This window comes from Neofelis nebulosa, chromosome 10 (assembly GCF_028018385.1).
Source record: "Neofelis nebulosa isolate mNeoNeb1 chromosome 10, mNeoNeb1.pri, whole genome shotgun sequence".
Lineage (NCBI taxonomy): Eukaryota > Metazoa > Chordata > Mammalia > Carnivora > Felidae > Neofelis > Neofelis nebulosa.
The window spans coordinates 62533476-62552679 of record NC_080791.1 but is presented as its reverse complement, the minus strand read 5'-3'; the positions used below and the strand labels follow the sequence as shown (position 1 = coordinate 62552679).

The following is a 19204-nucleotide window of genomic DNA, read 5'->3' as shown; positions in this document are numbered from 1 at the left end:
GAATAAAGGGTTAATGCAGTCACTAAACCATGTTTGAAGGGCTTTAAGAAACAGACATTGAGATTTCTTTTTTACTGGGTTTCTACCAAGAACAGATAAATCCCCAACATAAGATCAGGAATTTTTTTTTCCAATGTGCATCCCATTTGCACTTTGTTCTACATGCAAAGCACATTAGGAATCTAAGCAAGTCCAAAAGGGCTTGATATTACATTCATGTGAATTTCCAAAAAGGCTTGATATTACATTCATGTGAATTCCTTTTAAAAAATATGTCCTAAAGTTCAAGAAACATTTCCTTAATTATGTCATTAATTTTTATCATTGATGAGCTTTACCCAAAAAAAGGAAAAATTCAGTTATCATTATAGTGGATATTTAATGAACATTGCTTTCTGCAGTGAACCAATTGGTTTTACTGACGCTCAAGAATCTCCTCTGAAACATTTGTTTTTCTTTGATTTCACATATTAGCTCATGAATCTATTTCATAACTAAGATAGCTTTCTCTTTAAAAAATAACTTGATCACTCCTTCCTGGATCTGCTTGGTCTTGGCTCCATAAACAATGGGGTTCAGAGTAGGAGGCAACATCAAATAAAGATTAGCAATAAGGATATGAACGTGGTGGGGAATGTTTTGTCCCCCAAAACGATGAGTAAAAATGGTGAACAGGGCTGGAACATATGTGATCACAATGGCACATATGTGGGATGTACAGGTACCAAAGGCTTTCTTCCGGGCATCTGCAGATGACAGACTCACCACTGCCCGCAAGATCATAGTGTAAGACACAGAAATACAGAACATATCAAAGCCCCCAATTAGGAGGGCTGCCAAGAGACCATAGACAGCATTGACCTTGAAATTGCCACAGGACACCTTGGCCACAGACATATGATCACAGTAGGTATGGGGAATGAAGTTGCCCCGGCAATAGGGCAGACGCTTGGTGAGGAAAGTGAATGGGATAATGAGCAGCACACCCCTCACAAAGGTGGCAAGACCGGTCTTGGCGATGACAGGGTTGGTGAGGATGATGGAATAACGTAAGGGGTAGCAGATGGCCACATAGCGGTCCAGGGCCATGAGCATGAGCACCCCAGACTCCATCCCAGTCAGCATGTGGACGAAAAACATCTGAGCCAGGCAGGCATCAAAGTCAATCTCCTTGAGGTTGAACCAGAATATGCACAGCATATTGGGTACAGTGGTGGTGCACAGGGTGACATCTGTGAAGGAGAGCAGGGCCAGGAAGTAGTACATGGGCCGGTGCAGGGCATCCTCGTGGCTGATTAGGTAGATGAGCCCGCAGTTCCCCACGACAGCGATGACGTACATGAAGCAGAATGGCAGGGAGATCCAGGTGTGTGCAGCTTCCAGCCCAGGAATCCCATTCAAGATAAAGAATCCCGGGGTCAGGCTGGAGCTGTTTTCCCCGCACATGACTGTGGAGAAGAGGAGAGCATTTTATGCTCTTTATCAGCATCTGCTTTCTGCATAGGAGAGAGAGAGGTGGGCTTAGAAACCACATAAGAGGGAGTAGTTCAGGTAATAATACTCACAAATGCCATGAACCTTGTCATGGTAGCAGCTTGTTATTTTTTTCCTCTACTCTAGCAAGACAGTCTTTGAACTGTGGTATCTAAAAATAACTAAACAGTACTACTTGGAGGCTCATTGAATATTTTGTCTAAGTATCTACCCTCACTTTCTAAAGTTCCCGCACACCTCTTATATTCCTCCACATTCTGTGAACTGGGCCATAATTGTCTCCCAATATGCCACTTTTATTCTCTCCTCTCAGATTCTTTCTGAGTCTTGTCACTATGATCATGTGAGTATGTTTCGAGGATCACCCTAATCCGACTAGTTCTTATCAACAGGACTTTTGTCCTGCCTTGAAGATTATGAAGAAAGCTAATAATCCAGGTAAAGTCTTCCCATAATGTTCCCTATAATGTGCTTAAGGTAACACATTTTAGATACTCAATAAAACTATATATGAGCAAATGATTGTTTGAATTAGTAAGAACTTAGTATCTGATATCAATATCATGCTTTTTTATTCAATGAAATTTCAAAGGAAGTTCTTGAGAAGAAAAAAGTACTTCTGCTTCTAAATCATTAACAAGTTTTATGGAATTTTTGTAAAAATTTTACTGAAGAGATGAATTCAATCAGATACCCCCAACTTCATAAATGGCTTCTCTGCTTTTCCGCATTTTCTTAAATTAGTTTCCAAGCCATTTTTAATACAAGCTTTATATTTAGGAAGCCCTTGAAGGTCTAAGGATTACTAATTGTCTATAATGCTTAATGTAAATAATATTTCTTTTATTATAGCTGGACAGTTTATCAGTAAAAAAGATAATATCATATTTTTGGATTGCTAATACTTGTAAAGAAAATAGAACTGAGTGATGGTTCAAGGAATTTACAGATTCAGGGATGTTTGAGGAAAGTTGTAGTTACCAAATGGTCAACTGTTTCTCTCCATCGAAAACATAAAATGGTCCTTAAGCTCTGGATGGGCACCTTTCCATGCAGCAAATCAATGCGGAACAATCCCCCATCCAGCAGGACTGTGTAGAAACTTGCAATACGATGACATGTAGCACATGGTTCTAAAGACACAGACATAGATTCCTGTTACCTAAATCATCTGGAAATCACTCTTGTGTCCACTCCTATTGGCCAGGGTACATAGAAGTCACCACGGAAAGAGTATACAGAAGAATACAAGGTTCACTGGCTCGTGGTCTTTGGCTCCTAAGGTGATTGCCTCTCATGTAAATAAACTCTTCTTGTGAGAGAGTTCTCCCAGACCTCTCCAGAAATGTCCCCCCCATGGAGGAACCAGCACTTCATTGTCCTAGACCAGAGAAATGTAAAGATTACAATCTCCCGTGTCCGCTGTCTTTTATGTGAACACCACAATAAAATGAGTGGGTGACTGGAAAGTAAGAGTCCAGCAGAAGCCACACAGGAAGAAAGAGACTCATTACCCCTGCAGAAGTGAAAGGGAAAGAGGAATTCATTGCCCCTTGCTAATGTCTATTTTTAAAACTGTCTGCATATTCTAGGCCATTGTGTTCTTAGCCATCAGTGTTGTTACCTTTCCTAAAATAACCATTTGTGAAAATTTCCCAAACTCACCTCAGTGTTAGGCACAATTCTATTCATGGCTGAGAATACTTAGGAGTTCTTCAAAATCTGGGATGACATCTTCTTACATAGGATTTTTGTTTCCCTGGAGAATCTCCAGTGAGATGTCCCAGGTAGACTGAGGCTCCAGAAGTAGATGTCTCAGAGGGATTCTCATTGAAAGAGAATAAACTTCTGGCCTGGTGGTAACAGATCTATATTTAGAAGCTTCTGAGTAGAAAAGGGAACAACAAAAACAAAACACATTAAAGTTAATGCCTTTTCCCAAGTGAGAAATGTGACCACCAAATGTGGTGATGAACATCAATAACTTTTTTTTTTCCCTCAGGGCACTTGTGTGGTGCAGTGGGTTAAATGTCAGCCTCTTGATTTCTGCTGAGGTCATGATCTCCTGGTTCATGAGTTGGAGCCCCACATCGGGCCACGCTGACAAAGTGGAGCCTGCTTGGGATTCTCCCCCTCTCTTTCTACCCCTCCCCTGCTCAAGTTTGCTCGCTCTCTCTCTCTCTCTCTCTCTCAAAAGACATAAATAAACTTAAAACCTGTTTTTCTCTTATTACTAAAGAAATACGTCCTTTATGTAGACACTCTGGAAAACACAGAAAAGTATTAAAAAGTTAGAAAATCACTTGTAAATCCAATACAGAGGAATAACCACCCTAAAAAGTTTTCTATACCTCAGGAGTGCCTGGCTGGCTCGATTGGTAGATCATGCTACTCTGGATCTCGGGGTTGTGAGTTTGAACCCCACCTTGGGTATAGAGGTTACTCAAAAATAAAAGCTTAAAAAAATAAAAAGTTTTGTGTACTTCATTTACTCATTTTATAGTTATTATGTGTAATATTCAATAACTATATACTTGTAATATAACAATTAATATAGATGTTAGTCTAAATGAAGTGCCTATATTTGTAGTAATAAGACGTGGAGAATATTGCACCCCTCCTCCAAATCTGTCCTTTTCCTTTCCTTAAAATCATCGCTGCTTGTTCTTTTGCATTGTACCATGTCTTCCTGTACAATATTCAGAGTGTGATCAGCTCTCCTCCTTTCCCTTCTATTCCACCCCTTCTCTCTCTCTCCTTTGTTCCTCTGGACTGTCCTCTTTTATGACCCCCATACTCCTGGCTTTAACTGCACCCAGAGTTCTTATCACTACAACAGGTTGCAGTACTTTACCTTTGCAAACTATACTTAGGCAAGTATAGTTTGGCAAGGTAAGTTTTTAGTTTCTACACGTATTTATTGCTTCAAAGGAACCAGGGGGAAACCCAAGACCAATATCAAACCTTTTTTCTATTGACTTTATGCCTTTGACTCCTTATCTAAAATGTAGAAATGTTAAATTCAAAATTCTCACATATAATAATCTCACAAAATAATTGAGTCAATCTTGTGCAATCCTGTTCATTTTTCAGATTTTCTATAAAACTTCTTTGAAAATAGTTTTTTTTTAATGTTTATTTATTTTTGAGACACTGGGAGAGACAGAATGCAAGCAGCAGATGTGCAGACAGAGGAGGACACAGAATCGGAAGTGGGCTCCAGGCTCTGAGCTGTCAGCCTGTGTGCAGCTTCCAGTTTAGGAATCCCATTGAGAATGAAGTATCTTGTTGTCAGGCTGGAGCTGTTGACTCCATACATGATAGTCAATTGCAAAGCATGTTACTTTCTATACCAATAAAAATGTCCTATACAAGAAGATGGTAGGACATCAATTTTATTCTGAAATAAAAGATGAACAACAATCATAATTATTTTAGTTACTTTTGGTATATTATGTTTAGTCCCAAATGACTATGAAAATTATATTGGATAGGGAAAAGCATTCTTAATTTCTTTGTTTTTTGAAAACAGTTCCATCTACCTTTCTTCTATGTCCTGGTATGTGGATTTAACCTGAAAGATTTTTGCTTGAAATTATGACTTCAGGATCTCTTTCTTTTCTGTTTTGTTTCTGAGAAAAATCCTCTTATGTTTGAAAAGTCTTTCCATAGCTATTGTTTGCAACTTGCCTTGTTCATTTTCGCACAGCAACATATTTTACATTTTATTGCATTTATAAAAATTAATTTATATATTCCTTTGTTATATTTCAGTCTACCCCATTAAACAGTCTTTTCAAAAGTTCTAATTTTGATTGTTTCAATTTTATCTCTCCATTGTGTGTGTGTGTGTGTGTGTGTGTGAAAGAGAGAGAGAGAAAGAGACCGAGAGAGAGAGAGAGACAGAGAAAGAGAAAGAGAAAGAGAAGAAAGAAAGAGAAAGAGAAAGAGAGAGAGAAAGAAAGAGAAAGACAGAGCAATTTAGCCTCAGGTAGTTGTTTGTGTGATTTTACCCATTACTTTTAACAAGTGAAAACTTTCAAGTGATGCCATACAAAAATATGTCAACATATAAAAATGATAAAAGCAATTTTCCTTCTAGAAAGTACGAAAAGATTAGAACCGATGGCTTGTTAAAGCAAATTGCCCAACTGTAAAATGAGCAAACCATGGAAACATTAAATATACCATGGAAATTTTCACCACAACTTGGAACATAATAAGCAAAATATATAGTGCATTCATAATTATTGTTAGTATTATTACATTATTTTGCTTTACAAAAGAAATGAGACAATCTAGGCATAAACCTTTAGGCTCCTTACATCTCACTCAGAGCAAAAGTGACATCCCTGTATTTATTTACAACATCCTGTACAATTAGAACTCTTTGGCATCTCTAGGATTGCCTCCCACTGCTCTAACCCTGATCCCCTCAGCCTCTCCGTGCCTACTGGATTCTTCTCAAATTCAGCAAGCATGTGTACAATCCATGGCATTTCCACTTGCCACTTTCACTGCCTGCTTTGTTATTTGCCAGAAAATACCATGCTAAATACCTTCACCAGTTCCAGGTCTGATCTCAGTGTCAGACCCAAGGTAAGGCTTTTCCTTACCCTAATCCAAAACCGCAAACCCTAGACCTCTGCCAAACTTGGCATAATCTCTTCCTCGCCACATTTTCTGTACTCCACAGCGATTACCATGTTCCTTGGTCGCTCACCAGAATTTTAAAAATCTATATGCACAGGAATTGCTGTCTATTTTGTTCACTGCTGTGTCTCTTGCACTTAACATAGTAACTGGCACAAGAAAAGAGTTGTAGAATAAATGGATGGATGGATGGATTTCAAAATGTCCTTTTTGGTTGATCCTCTTGCTTGTATATAAATACCTTAACAAATTAGTGTGTGTATGGAAATATCAGAGTGAGTATCTGGAGTATGGGAAACATGGTTGCAAGATGCTTGGAATCCTAAAGATTTTGTTTGTTTGTTTGTTTGTTTTGTTTCTTTTTTCTTTCCTTTTGTTGTGAAATTGGAGATAATTAAAACTGGTTTGAGTACTTGCAGTAAAGGCAAGTAATTGCCTTTTGTATTATTTTGCACACTTGAAGGTCATTCATATGATGAACAAGAAAAGTTATAGGAAAGTAGATTGGGGTTGTCGGATTGTTATTCATTCATGCAGATAGAAATCCCTAGTAAGACAAAAAGATTCCTGTCATCAGATGTATTGAAGCAAAGGGAGAATGACATATGTCACGAATGTTGTCATGGGGAAGTTGGGGTCCACTATCACTGGAATTCCTTCCAACTCTTGCACTAATTCATTTTCACTGGTAGAGATTTTACCACTTCCCAAGGAAGACTGTTCCATCCACAGGGAGAAGACATTATTGTGCAGTCTTTTCCAAAGTTCTGATTTTGAATGCTTTTCTATTATTGTGCAGACATTTGCTTGCCTATAATATTACCTCTTTGGTCCTTATCACATGATCACTGTGCCTAAACCACACTTAATTTTTCCCCCACTTCTCCTCCCTCATAAAGGCAGTTTGTGAACCCCTTTGGTTTCAGAAGTCTAAAGAATGAGGTAACTAGTCCTCCACATTCAGCCACCCTCTAAATCCAATCCCTGCTATCTAGTTGCAGATTTTCTGTACATCTTTATATATATTCTTTCCCCTGGATCACCCACACCCACCCTGATGTTTTAAAATCTCCATTTGTAACTGGTATTGCTCAGGAAATTGTACAGCATTGTTTAGGAACGTTATATAACAACTCTTAGTGGCTTCTCTGGGGGCTCTTCCAAGAAAAGGGGGAAAATGTTTCTGATGCTACACAGATAGATGTCCCATAGGTCATCTCTGATGGGGGAGGAGGTAAATTTAGCTTTGTTGAAACTAGATCTACACAGACATCTCCTGTTATCTGAATATAGAGTGTTCCTATGAAATGGTATGAAGCAAAGAAGCAATTACGATGTAATTAAGTGGAAAATTTTGTGAGCATTTCTGGACCTGTCTTGGGCTTTTCTGATACGTTAGGGCACATCTTGTTAATGGATGCACAAAATAAATGGAGATAAAGCACAGATGCTCACAGACACACTTCAAAGCTGTGAGAGCTTGATGCTGACATGCTGAGTGTGGTTCCCAGGGAAGGAGCTTGGCAGGGCCACTCTGTCTGCTCAGGTGTTCATTGCCTCTGCAACAGGTCACTGTAAAAAGAAACACTGACTGCTAGTATTGCTTTGAGCCTTTTTTATACAAGTGAAAATCTTTGATTTCTTTTGCTTATCAAAAACAGTACCAATGTGGGTCTTTTGTAAAAGTGAGGTGGCATAACACAAACTTTCAAAAAGTGGGGAATACCTGTATTTAGAATATATTTGAGCCAGGAGGAAAAGCATCAACAGCTACCCTCAAATTTTAACACTTTTTTTCTGAAGGAACATGTGAACTGTCTGGTATCCATTGCAATATAAACATCAAACTATAGCTGCCTTCCGTGAATTCCTCAATTCTAGCATCAAAACTGGAACATGCACCTTCTCTATAACTCAAAAATTCCACCCCTGGGTATTTACATAAGAAATCTGAAAATATATGTCTATAGAAAGACTTGCCCATGAATGTTTAGAGCAAGTTTATTCATAATAGCCCCAATTAGGAAACAAAGGAATATCCAATAATGCAAGTGAGTGAATAAATGAATTGTAGTAAATCCATACATAGATATACAAAAAATAAATTAAAGAGAATATATCACCAATACTGATGAAGTATCATGCTCCCTGATTTCAAATTATGTCGCAAAGCATAGTAATCAAAACCGTATGGTATTGACATACAAACAGAATAGACAAGTGGAACAGAGTCAAGAGCCATAGACCCCTATCTTACACCACTCACAAAAATTAACTCAAAATGGATTAAAAACTTACATGGAAAATGTGAAACCATAAAACTTCTAGAAGAAAATGCAGGGGACAATCTCCTTGACTTCAGTCTTGGCAATGATTTTTTTAATATAACACTAAAAACAGTGGAACAAAAAAGCAAAAATCAAGTGGGATTGCATCAAACTAAAAACTTCTGTGCAGCAAATGGGTGATGAACATTAAAGAGGGCACTTGTTGAGATGAACACTGGATGTATATGTAAGGGATGAATCACTGGAGTCTATTTCTGAAACCAGTACGACACTGTATGTTAATTAACTTGAATATAAGTAAAAACATTAAAAAAAAAACCCCTCTGCACAGTGAAAGAAACAATCAACAAAATGAAAAGTCAACCTGCAGACTGGAAGAAGATATTTGCAAACTATATATCTGGTGAGGGGTTAATACCCAAAATATATAAGCAATACTCACTCTAAATGTCAGTGTCAATAAGCAAGCTTGTACAAGATGTATACAAAGAAATTTTTCAGGCTGGAAAGGAGTGGCAGAATATATTCAACATGAATTCAGCCAAGAATTCTTTATCCAGCAAAGCTGTAAATTCAAATAGAAGGAGAGATAAAAAAAAATTCCCAGACTAACAAAAACTAAACGAGATCATGACCACTAGATCAGCCCTGCAAGAAATTTTAAGGGGAATTTCCTGAGGGGATAAAAAATGAAACAAAACAAAAAAGACCAAAAGCATCAAAGACTAGAAAGGAATAGAGAACACCACCAGAATCTCCAACTCTACAGGCAGCACAGTGCAAGAAATCCATATCTTTCAGTACTCACTCTAAATGTCAATGGACTAAATGCTCCAATCAAAAGACATAGGGTAACACAATTGATAAGAAAACAAGATCCATCTATGTGCGGTTTACAAGAGACCCATTTTAGACCTAAAGACACCCTTGGATTGAAAGTAAGGGGATGGAAAACCATATATAATGCTAATTAATTAGCATTCACCAAAAGAAAGCCAGAGTAGCCATATTTATATCAGACAAGCTAGATTGCAGAATAAAGACTTTAACATGAGATGAAGAAGTGCATTATGTCATACATAATTAAGTAGTTTATCCACCAAGTAGATTTAACAATTGTAAACATTTATGCCTCCAATATTAGAGAACCCAAATATATAAACCAACTAATGACAAACATACAGAAACTCATTGATAATAATACTGTAATAATAGGGGACCTAAGCACCCCACTTACAACAATGGACAGATCATCTAAGCAGAAAATCAATAAGGAAACAATGGCTTTGAATGACACACTGGATTGGATGGTCTTAACAGATACATTCAGAACATTTCATCCTAAAGCAGTGGAATACACATTCTTCTTGAGTGCACTTGGAACATTCTCCAGAATAGATCACATACTGGGACACAAATCGCCATCAACACGTACAAAAAGATTGAGATCATATTGTGGATATTTTCAGACCACAACGTTATGAACCTCAAAATAAACCACAAGAAAAAATTTGGAAAGACAATGTATACTTTGAGATTAAAGAACATCCTACTAAAAAATGAATGAGTTAACCAAAAAGTTAAAAAGGAAATTAAAAAGTACATTGAAGCCAATGAAAATGATAACACCATGGCCCAAAACATCTGGAATGTAGCAAAGGCAGTCTTAAGAGGGAAGTATATAGCAATCCAGGTCTTCCTAAAGAAGGGAGAAAGGTCTCAGATAGACAACCTAATATTGCACCTTAAACAGCTAGAAAAAGACCAGCAAATAAAATCTAAAAACACAGAAAATTGGAGATAATAAAGATTAGAGCAAAAATCAATGATATCAAAAACAAAAAAACAAAACAAGCAAAAAAACCAGTAGAACAGATCAATGAAACCAGTAGCTGGGTCTTTGAAAGAATTACCAAGATTGATAAACCCCTGTGCATTTTGATCAAAAAGAAAATGAAAAGGACCCAAATAAATAAAAAGAATGAAAGAGGAGAGATCACAACCAACACTGCAGAAATACAAAGAATAATAAGATAATATTATGAGCAATTATATGCCAATAAATTGGGCAATCTGGAAGAAATGGACAAATTCCTAGAAACATATGCTATCAAAACTAAAACCGGAAGAAATAGCAAATTTGAGCAAACCCATAACCAGTAAAGAAATTGAATAAGTAATCTAAAATCTCCCAAAAACCAGAGTCCATAGCTGGAAGTCTTTCCAGGGGAATTCTACTGAACATTTAAAGAAGACTTAACACCTATTCTTTTGAAGCTGTTAAAAAAATAGAAATGAAAGGAAAACTTCCAAACTCATTTCGTGAGGTCAGTGTTACCTTGAATCCAAAACCAAAGTTCCCACTAAAAAGGAAGACAATACACCAATGTCCCTGATGAACGTGGGTGCAAAAATCCTCAACAAGATACTAACCAACTGGATCCAACAATACATTAAGAGAATTATTCACTACAATCAAGTGGGATTTATACCTGGGATGCAGGGTTGGTTCAATATCCACAAATCAATCAATGTGGTACATCACATTAATAAAAGAAAGGACAAGAACCACATGATACTCTCAAGAGATGTAGAAAAAGCGTTTGACAAAATACAGCATCCTTTCTTGATAATAACCCTCAAGAAAGTAGGGATAGAAGGATCATACCTCAAGATCATAAAAGCCATATGCAAAAGACCCACCACTAATATAATCCTCAATGGGAAAAAACTGAGAGCTTCCCCCCTAAGGTCAGGAACACGATAGGGATGTCCACTCTTGCCACTGTTATTCAACATAGAATTAGAAGTCCTAGCCTCAGCAATCAGACAACACAAAGAAATGATAGGCATCCAAATTGGCAGAAGGATATCAAACTATGGCTATCTGCAGACATCATGTTACTCTATATGGAAAACCCATAATATTCCACAAGAAAACTGCTAGAACTGATTAATGAATTCAACAAAGTCACAGGATATAAAATCAATGCACAGAAACCTGTTGCATTTCTATACTCCAATAATGAAGCAGCAGAAAGAGAAATCAAGGAATCAATCCCACTTACAACTGCACCAAAACCCATAAAATATGTAATAATAAAACTAACCAAAGAGGTGAAAAATCTATACACTGAAAATTATAAAAAGCTTGTGAAAGAAATTGAAGAAGACACAAAAGAATGGAAAAAGATTCCATGCTCCTGGATAGGAAGAAAAAATGTTAAAATATCGATAGTACCCAAAGCAATCTACATATTCAATGCAATCCCTATCAAAATAACACCAGCATTCTTCACAGAGCTAAAACAAATAATCCTAAAATTTGTATAGGGAACCAGAAAAGACCCTGAATAGCCAAAGCGATCTTGAAAAAGAAAACCAAAGCAGGAGGCATCACAATCCCAGATTTCAAGCCATACTACAAAGGTGTAATCATCAAGAGAGTATGGTACTGGTACAAGAACAGACACTCAGATCACTGGAACAGAATAGAGAACCCAGAAATGGGCCCACAAACGTATGGCCAACTAATCTTTGACAAAGCAAGAAAGAATATCCAATGGAATAAAGACAGTGTCTTCAGCAAGTGGTGATGGGAAAACTGGACAGCAACATGCAGAAGAATGAACGTGGACCACTTTCTTACACCATACACAAAAATAAACTCAAAATGGATGAAAGACCTAAATGTGAGACAGGAAGCCATCCAAACCCTCAAGGAGAAAGCAGGCAAAAACCTCTTTGATCTTGGCCACAGCAACTTCTTACTCAACACATCTCCAGAGGCAAGGGAAACAAAAGCAAAAATGAACTACTGGGATCTCATGAAAATAAAAAGCGTCTGCACAGCGAAGGAAACAATCACCAAAACTAAAAGGCAACTGACAGAATGGGAGAAGATATTTGCAAACGACACATCAGATAAAGGGTTAGTGTCCAAAATCTATAAAGAACTTATCAAACTCAACACCCAAAAAGCAAAGAATCTAGTGAAGAAATGGGCAGTAGACATGAATAGACACTTCTCCAAAGAAGACATCCAGATGGCCAACCAACACATGGCAAAATTCTCAACATCACTCATCCTCAGGGAAATAACAAATCAAAACCACAATGAGATACCACCTTACACCTGTCAGAATGGCTAACATTAACAACTTAAGCAGCAACAGATGTTGGTGAAGATGTAGAAAACGAGGGTCTCTTTTGCATTGTTGGTGGGAATGCAAGCTGGTGCAGCCACTCTGGAAATCAGTATGGAGGTTCCTCAAAAAACTAAAAATAGAACTACCCTACGACCCAGAAATTGCACTGCTAGGTATTTATCCAAGGGATACAGGTGTTCTTTTTTGAAGGGACACATGCACCCCCATGTTTATAGCAGCACTATCAATAGCCAAAGTATGGAAAGAGCCCAAATGTCCATTGATGGATGAATGGATAAAGAAGATGTGGTATATATATATATATATATATATATATATATATATATATCCCAGTGGAGTATTACTCAGCGATCAAAAAGAATGAAATCTTGCCATTTGCAACTACGTGGATGGAACTAGAGGATATTATGGTAAGCGAAATTAGTCTGTCAGAGAAAGACAAGTATCATATGACTTCACTCATATGAGGACTTTCAGATACAAAACAGATGCACATAAGGGAAGGGAAACAAAAATAATATAAAAACAGGGAGGGGGACAAAACGTGAGGGACTCATAAATATGGAGAAAAAACAGAGGGTTACTGGAGGGGGTGTGGGAGGGGGGATGTGCTAAATGTGTAAGAGGCACTAAGGAATCTACTCCTGAAATCATTGTTGCACTATATGCTAGCTAGTTTGGATGTAAATTAAAAAAAAAAAGAATTAGAAAGCCATAGGATGTACATGCCCATGTAAACTGGCCAAAGGCCCCCAGTATAAGACAAACGGGGCAAAGGCTCCCAGTATAGAACAAATGGGGCAAAGACCCCAGTATAGAACAAACGGGGCAAAGACCCCAGTATAGGATAAAGGTATAGGAATAGGAAATCTCTGGGTGGAAACATCCAAGATTGGGTAAATAAGATTAGGTAAATGGGGCAAAGGCCCCCAGTATAGGACAAAGGTATAGGACACTAGCAGAAATCTCCTTTCACAGGAAGGAAGGGCCAAATTAAGTAAATAGGCAAATATGGCTATAGACTGCAGGTAGGCAAAGTTGCACAGAGCAGAGCTAATTAGCAAAAGAAAAATGCCTTGTTTACATGCTCTGTCTTTCTTGTCCCCTAAGACAGTTTAGGTAAACAGAGTTGGGGTCTCATGTCTGTTGTAAACAACCATCTGTCAGGAGCCAGGATTTTGTTTTGTATTGACCCAAACCCCTAACACCACATATTTTCAAAATCCCCTTTTCCCCACGCCCATGAGTTAATGTTCACAGTTTGTGTCTCTTTGTGCACATGCATCACACTTGTAAGCCTTCTGATTTTAATAAAAACAGAGCAACGACCCCTATCCGGGGCTCGTGTCTCCTCCCAGACATTAGCCTCTCTCATATTTTCAATCCTGCATCCTGCTCTCCTGCTGGACAAGAGAGAATTTCAGACCCAGAGTCTATGACACTCATCAAGATAAAAAGCTTCTGCACAGCAAAGGAAACAATCAGAAAAACTAAAAAGCAACCAATGTAATGGGAGAAGATATTTGCAAATGACATATCAGATAAAGGGTTAGAGTCCAAAATCTGTAAAGAACATATTAAACTCAACACCCAAAAAACAAATAATCCAGTGAAGAAATGGGCAAAAGACAGGAATAGATACTTCTCCAAAGAAGACGTCCAGATGGCCAACTGACACACAAAAGAGTGCTCAACTTCACTCATCATCAGGGAAATTCAAATCAAAACCAGAATGAGATATCACCTCACACCCAGAACGGCTAAAATTAACAACTCAGGCAATGACAGATGTTGGTGATGATGTGGAAAAAGAGGAAATCTTTGTCGCTGATGGTGGGAATGCAAAGTTGTGCAGCCACTCTGGAAAACGGCATGGTGGTTCCTCAAAAAATTAAAAATAGAACTGCCCTATGATCCAGTAATTGTACTATTAAGTATTTGTTCAAAGGACACGGGTGTGCTGTTTCAGACAGGCATATGCACCCCAATGTTTATAGCAGAGCTATTGACAATAGCCAAAGTATGGAAAGAGCCTAAATGTCCATTGACAGATGAATGGATAAAGAAAATGAAAATATATATATATTATGAAGTATTACTCAGCAATCAAAAAGAATGAAACCTTGCCATTTGCAACAACCTGGATGGAACTAAAGTGTATTATTAAAATTAGTCAGAGAAAGACAAATATCATATGACTTCATTCATATATGGAATTTAAGATATAAAACATGAACATAAGTTAAGGGAAGCAAAATAATATAAAAACAAGGAGGGGTACAAAACATAAGAGACTCTTAAATATAGAGAAAAAACAGGGTTGCTGGGTGGGGGGTTGGGCTATATGGGCAAGAAGCATTAAGGAGGGCACTTGTTGAGATGAGCACTGGTTGTTATATGTAGGTGGCGAATCATTGTATTCTACTCCTGAAATCATTATTGCACTATTTGCTAACTAACTTGGATGTGAATTTAAAAAATAATAATAACTGAAAAGAGATGCTATATAGTCCAAAATAATCCATATAAAATGTTAAAAATAATGGGTAAATTTATGAAGAACACTAAATACAAGATTACACATAAAGCTCATTTTTTTACAAAGCTTATATAATTTTTATTCCCAAGTTTTTCACCACCAATTTTGTACATGACATTGTGCTAAGTTTTGGAAAAGATATAAGATAGGTCTGTCTTACAAAAGGAATTAATTCTGAAAGTCTACACCATTTCAGATCTACTATGCTATGTTGTACCTATAAAAAATATGCCTTCAAGAGTCCTAGGCTATGATTTGGGACAAAATAATTCCTAAGACAATTCCCAATGGCTAAGCTAGGTTCCTAGGGACCCAGATATATCCGATTCCTAATTATCTTTTTTTTCTTCTTATAAAAACACACATGGGAAATAAATTCTCCTCTGAGACTGTAGTAGAAATAAATGGGGCAATTAAGTTTTTCCAGCTCCAAAATTTAGAATATATCACACACACACACACACACACACACATACATGCACGAGCATATGCACATGTGCCCAAACACAGACACAGAATAGAAAAGTTCCCACCTCCACCTGCCACTTTATGGTGTCAATATAGGTATTAGATTTGTCTTGCAGGACCAAAATCATCACATAGAAATGAATATGACTTGATCTGTGGATATGTCTTCAGTTTCTCGAAGAACTCCAGTAGCTTTCAGGGTGAGCAGATTTCTGAATTTGGGGTTCATTCTTATTAAAGGGGTGGGTGCTAATTATGATAGCTGACCCAGGAGGAGGCATAAGAGAGTTGCCATATAGGGTTATTCTCCTGACCTTTGAAAAGCCACAGTGTACCCCACTATAAGGCAGATTTTACATACTGGCTTATTTGCTCCATTTTCACTTTGGATAAAAACACTAATGTTTCAGCGCCTGAAATACAATCCATATGGGGAGTATTCTAAAGAGAAGTAATCACTCCCACTGGCTGTTCAAGATGCAATTAGCATTTCCAAAAGAAAATGATTTACACTGCCATGGGAGAAAACAAAAGAGTGATGACAGCCTTATTCCATAGTTTTCTGTTTCTCGTCTACTGTTCCTTTTAGGAAATTGCTTACAGTTCATCTCATAGTTATAATCGTTGAATTATTTCACAGTTCAAAGAGCTCCTATATTTCATATACTCAGCCTTAATCTTTTAAAAAATAAAGATAAAAGATTTTATAAAAGACATATGAGGAGAGAAGAGTCAAGTTTATACAATCTTAGATTTCCAACAGACACATCTCTGAGGTGGCAGGGAGGTCACCTCTCATTTGTCCAGGAAGTACTATAAATTTTAACATTGATATTTTTTATCCAAAGAGATGGTTTTCCCTTCAACAGTCCCTCTATAGGACCATCTCCTGTATTTTACTACTTGTAGTTTTTCCCCTAAATTAGCACATTCCAGCCCAACATAGCCCTCTTTTTCAGACTTCCACATCTTATTTGCATCCATCATATGCTCATAACTTTGTTCTTATCTCCTCACAGTCTACTATCACACCAAATATTCTCCTTTTTACTATTCATAAACGTTTTGTCATTCCTTATTCTCCCACAGCTTCCTTTTCTATGGCCTTTAAAAAATGTGTGGAACATCTCCTTTATACTAGAATAAATTAGTTTTGGAGACGATGTAGGCTGAGAAATATTTGATTCTATGGCTCCCTGAAATTGTGGTTTAGAAAGAAAATAAAGTGCTGTTCTAAAGGAAATGTCAATTGTTTTAGTTTCAGATGATGAGTATCTCCATTCACCCTAGGGTCCACTGGAAGAGACTGTAGCCTTAGCACATTAATGTCTCATAAGTTACTGCATTCCCAGTGATACTTCACCTACTATTTATGATGCTAGTGATCCAAAAGCAGAAATAGGTGGCCATTTGATGATATTAGGAAGGGGATTACTATGTTTTTTACCTTTAATATTATGATCCATAGTTTTCTCAATTTAAGTTTCCTTCAAACCAAAAGGGGGCGGGTGTTGGACTAAAATTAGCCCACTAAAATCATTGTCAGGGTGTTCACCAGTTAAGACTGATTACCTTAAAGGTGAGTCCACAAGAACCTTTGAAAATTATTAACATTTCAGAATGGAATAGGTATATCTGACTAAGATAATGAGCCCTTAGAACATGTCAAATATTTCATCAATCCTTGATCATCCAGTTAGTTACTTGGTGGCCAACTCAGCCTGGAGAATGAACTGTAAATTATGATAACCAAAAACCCTGGACACATCCAGATTCAGCACATCCACTAAATTCAGTCAGTTCATCTTCCAAATATCTAATGTGTAAGTAATGGACCCAAACAGTGTATATGTCACAAAGTCAACATAAAAGATCATATTTAGTGATTGACCTACAAGAAAGACAAATTAGCATTTATGAAGAAGAAAATCCTGCTGGTGAGTTACTCTCTGGACCTTTCTTTTTTCCTGCTTACAGAGTAATTCTGTAACTTCTGTACCATGAACTTGCAACAGGTGTTATGTCATTCCTAAATGACACCAGCCTAACTCCAGTTTCATTCATCCTAAATGGCATCCCTGGGCTGGAAGAAGTACATTTGTGGATCTCCTTCCCCCTGTGTACCATGTACAGCATTGCCATCACAGGAAACTTTGGTCTTATATACCTCATTTACTCTGAAGAAACCCTCCACAGACCTATGTACATTTTCCTAGCCCTTCTATCCTTCACAGATGTGCTCATGTGCACCAGCACTCTTCCCAACACCCTCTGCATATTGTGGTTCAACCTCAAGGAGATTGATTTCAAGGCCTGCCTGGCCCAGATGTTCTTTGTGCACACTTTCACAGGAATGGAGTCTGGGGTGCTCATGCTCATGGCCCTGGACCGCTATGTGGCCATCTGCTATCCCCTGCGCTATGCTACTATCCTCACAAATTCAGTCATTTCCAAGGCTGGACTCCTCACTTTTCTTAGAGGTGTAATACTTGTTATCCCTTTCACTTTCCTCACCAAGCACCTGCCATACTGCAGGGGCAATGTCATACCTCACACCTACTGTGACCACATGTCTGTGGCCAAGATATCCTGTGGCAATGTTAGGATCAATGCCATATATGGTTTAATGGTTGCCCTCCTGATTGGGGGCTTTGACATCCTGTGCATCACAATCTCCTACACTATGATCCTCCGGGCAGTTGTGAGTCTATCATCAGCAGATGCCCGGCAGAAGGCCTTTAGCACATGCACTGCTCACATCTGTGCCATTGTCATCACCTATGTCCCAGCCTTCTTCACCTTCTTTACTCACCGGTTTGGGGGACACACCATTCCTCCACATATACACATTATTATGGCTAATCTCTACCTGCTCATGCCTCCCACAATGAACCCTATTGTGTATGGGGTGAAAACCAAGCAGATACGAGAAATTGTTATTAGATTCTTGTTTAAGGGAAAGGACAATTCTCAACATTTAAGTAGAGTCTTCTTAGAAGTTAGAATTCTCTTATCCAGGTTGAGATAACCAAGTCTGTAGGGAACTCTACAAATGAAAGCAGTTATCTGGCCACAGGAAATATTTTCATGGAACTTTAATTCTCCTACCTCTTTTTATTTATTTTTATTTTTTTATTTTTTTAATGTTTATTTACTTTTAAGAGAGAGAGAGAGAGACAGAGTGTGAGCAGGGGAGGGGCAGAGAGAGAGGGAGACACAGAATCCTAAACAGGCTCCAGGCTCTGAGCTGTCAGCACAGAGCCCAATGCAGGGCTTGAACTCACAGACGGCAAGATCATGACCGGAGCTGAAGTCAGATCCTTAACTGACTGAGCCATCCAGGCTCCCTCTTCCACCTCTTTTTAAAGAGGTAGACACTATGTTCATGTAGACAAAGACTCTCTCTTCTGAAATTCCATGTTCTTCATATACTTAGGGGAGAGTGGTTGGGTCACCAGGATGGGAGTTGAACTTTTTAAAGATTTTAAATCCCTGCTAAAACATGAGCTGTGCTCATCAAAGTCTTAGTATCTCAGCATTCTCCTGCCAAAACCATTTGGAGTTCATTCCTCTTTCCCAAGTTCTCTTCTCCT

At 38.0% G+C, this 19204-nt stretch overlaps 2 protein-coding genes across 2 annotated transcripts; one reads left to right on the top strand and one right to left on the bottom strand.

The window, feature by feature from the left end:
- Positions 1-461: 461 nt before the first annotated feature.
- Positions 462-1460, bottom strand: LOC131488691 (olfactory receptor 52N2-like). Its single transcript, XM_058690553.1, has one exon. It carries the CDS (start codon positions 1444-1446, stop codon positions 484-486), a length of 963 nt encoding a protein of 320 aa, XP_058546536.1. The 5' UTR covers positions 1447-1460; the 3' UTR covers positions 462-483.
- A 16171-nt stretch (positions 1461-17631) lies between these two features.
- On the top strand, positions 17632-18639 carry LOC131486602 (olfactory receptor 52N1). Its single transcript, XM_058686509.1, has one exon. It carries the CDS (start codon positions 17632-17634, stop codon positions 18637-18639), a length of 1008 nt encoding a protein of 335 aa, XP_058542492.1.
- The last annotated feature ends 565 nt before the right edge of the window (positions 18640-19204 follow it).

Excerpts from the sequence above, each read along its gene's own strand:
- LOC131488691 (XM_058690553.1), bottom strand. The coding sequence starts at position 1,446 with ATGTGCGGGGAAAACAGCTCCAGCCTGACCCCGGGATTCTTTATCTTG.
- LOC131486602 (XM_058686509.1), top strand. The coding sequence starts at position 17,632 with ATGTCATTCCTAAATGACACCAGCCTAACTCCAGTTTCATTCATCCTA.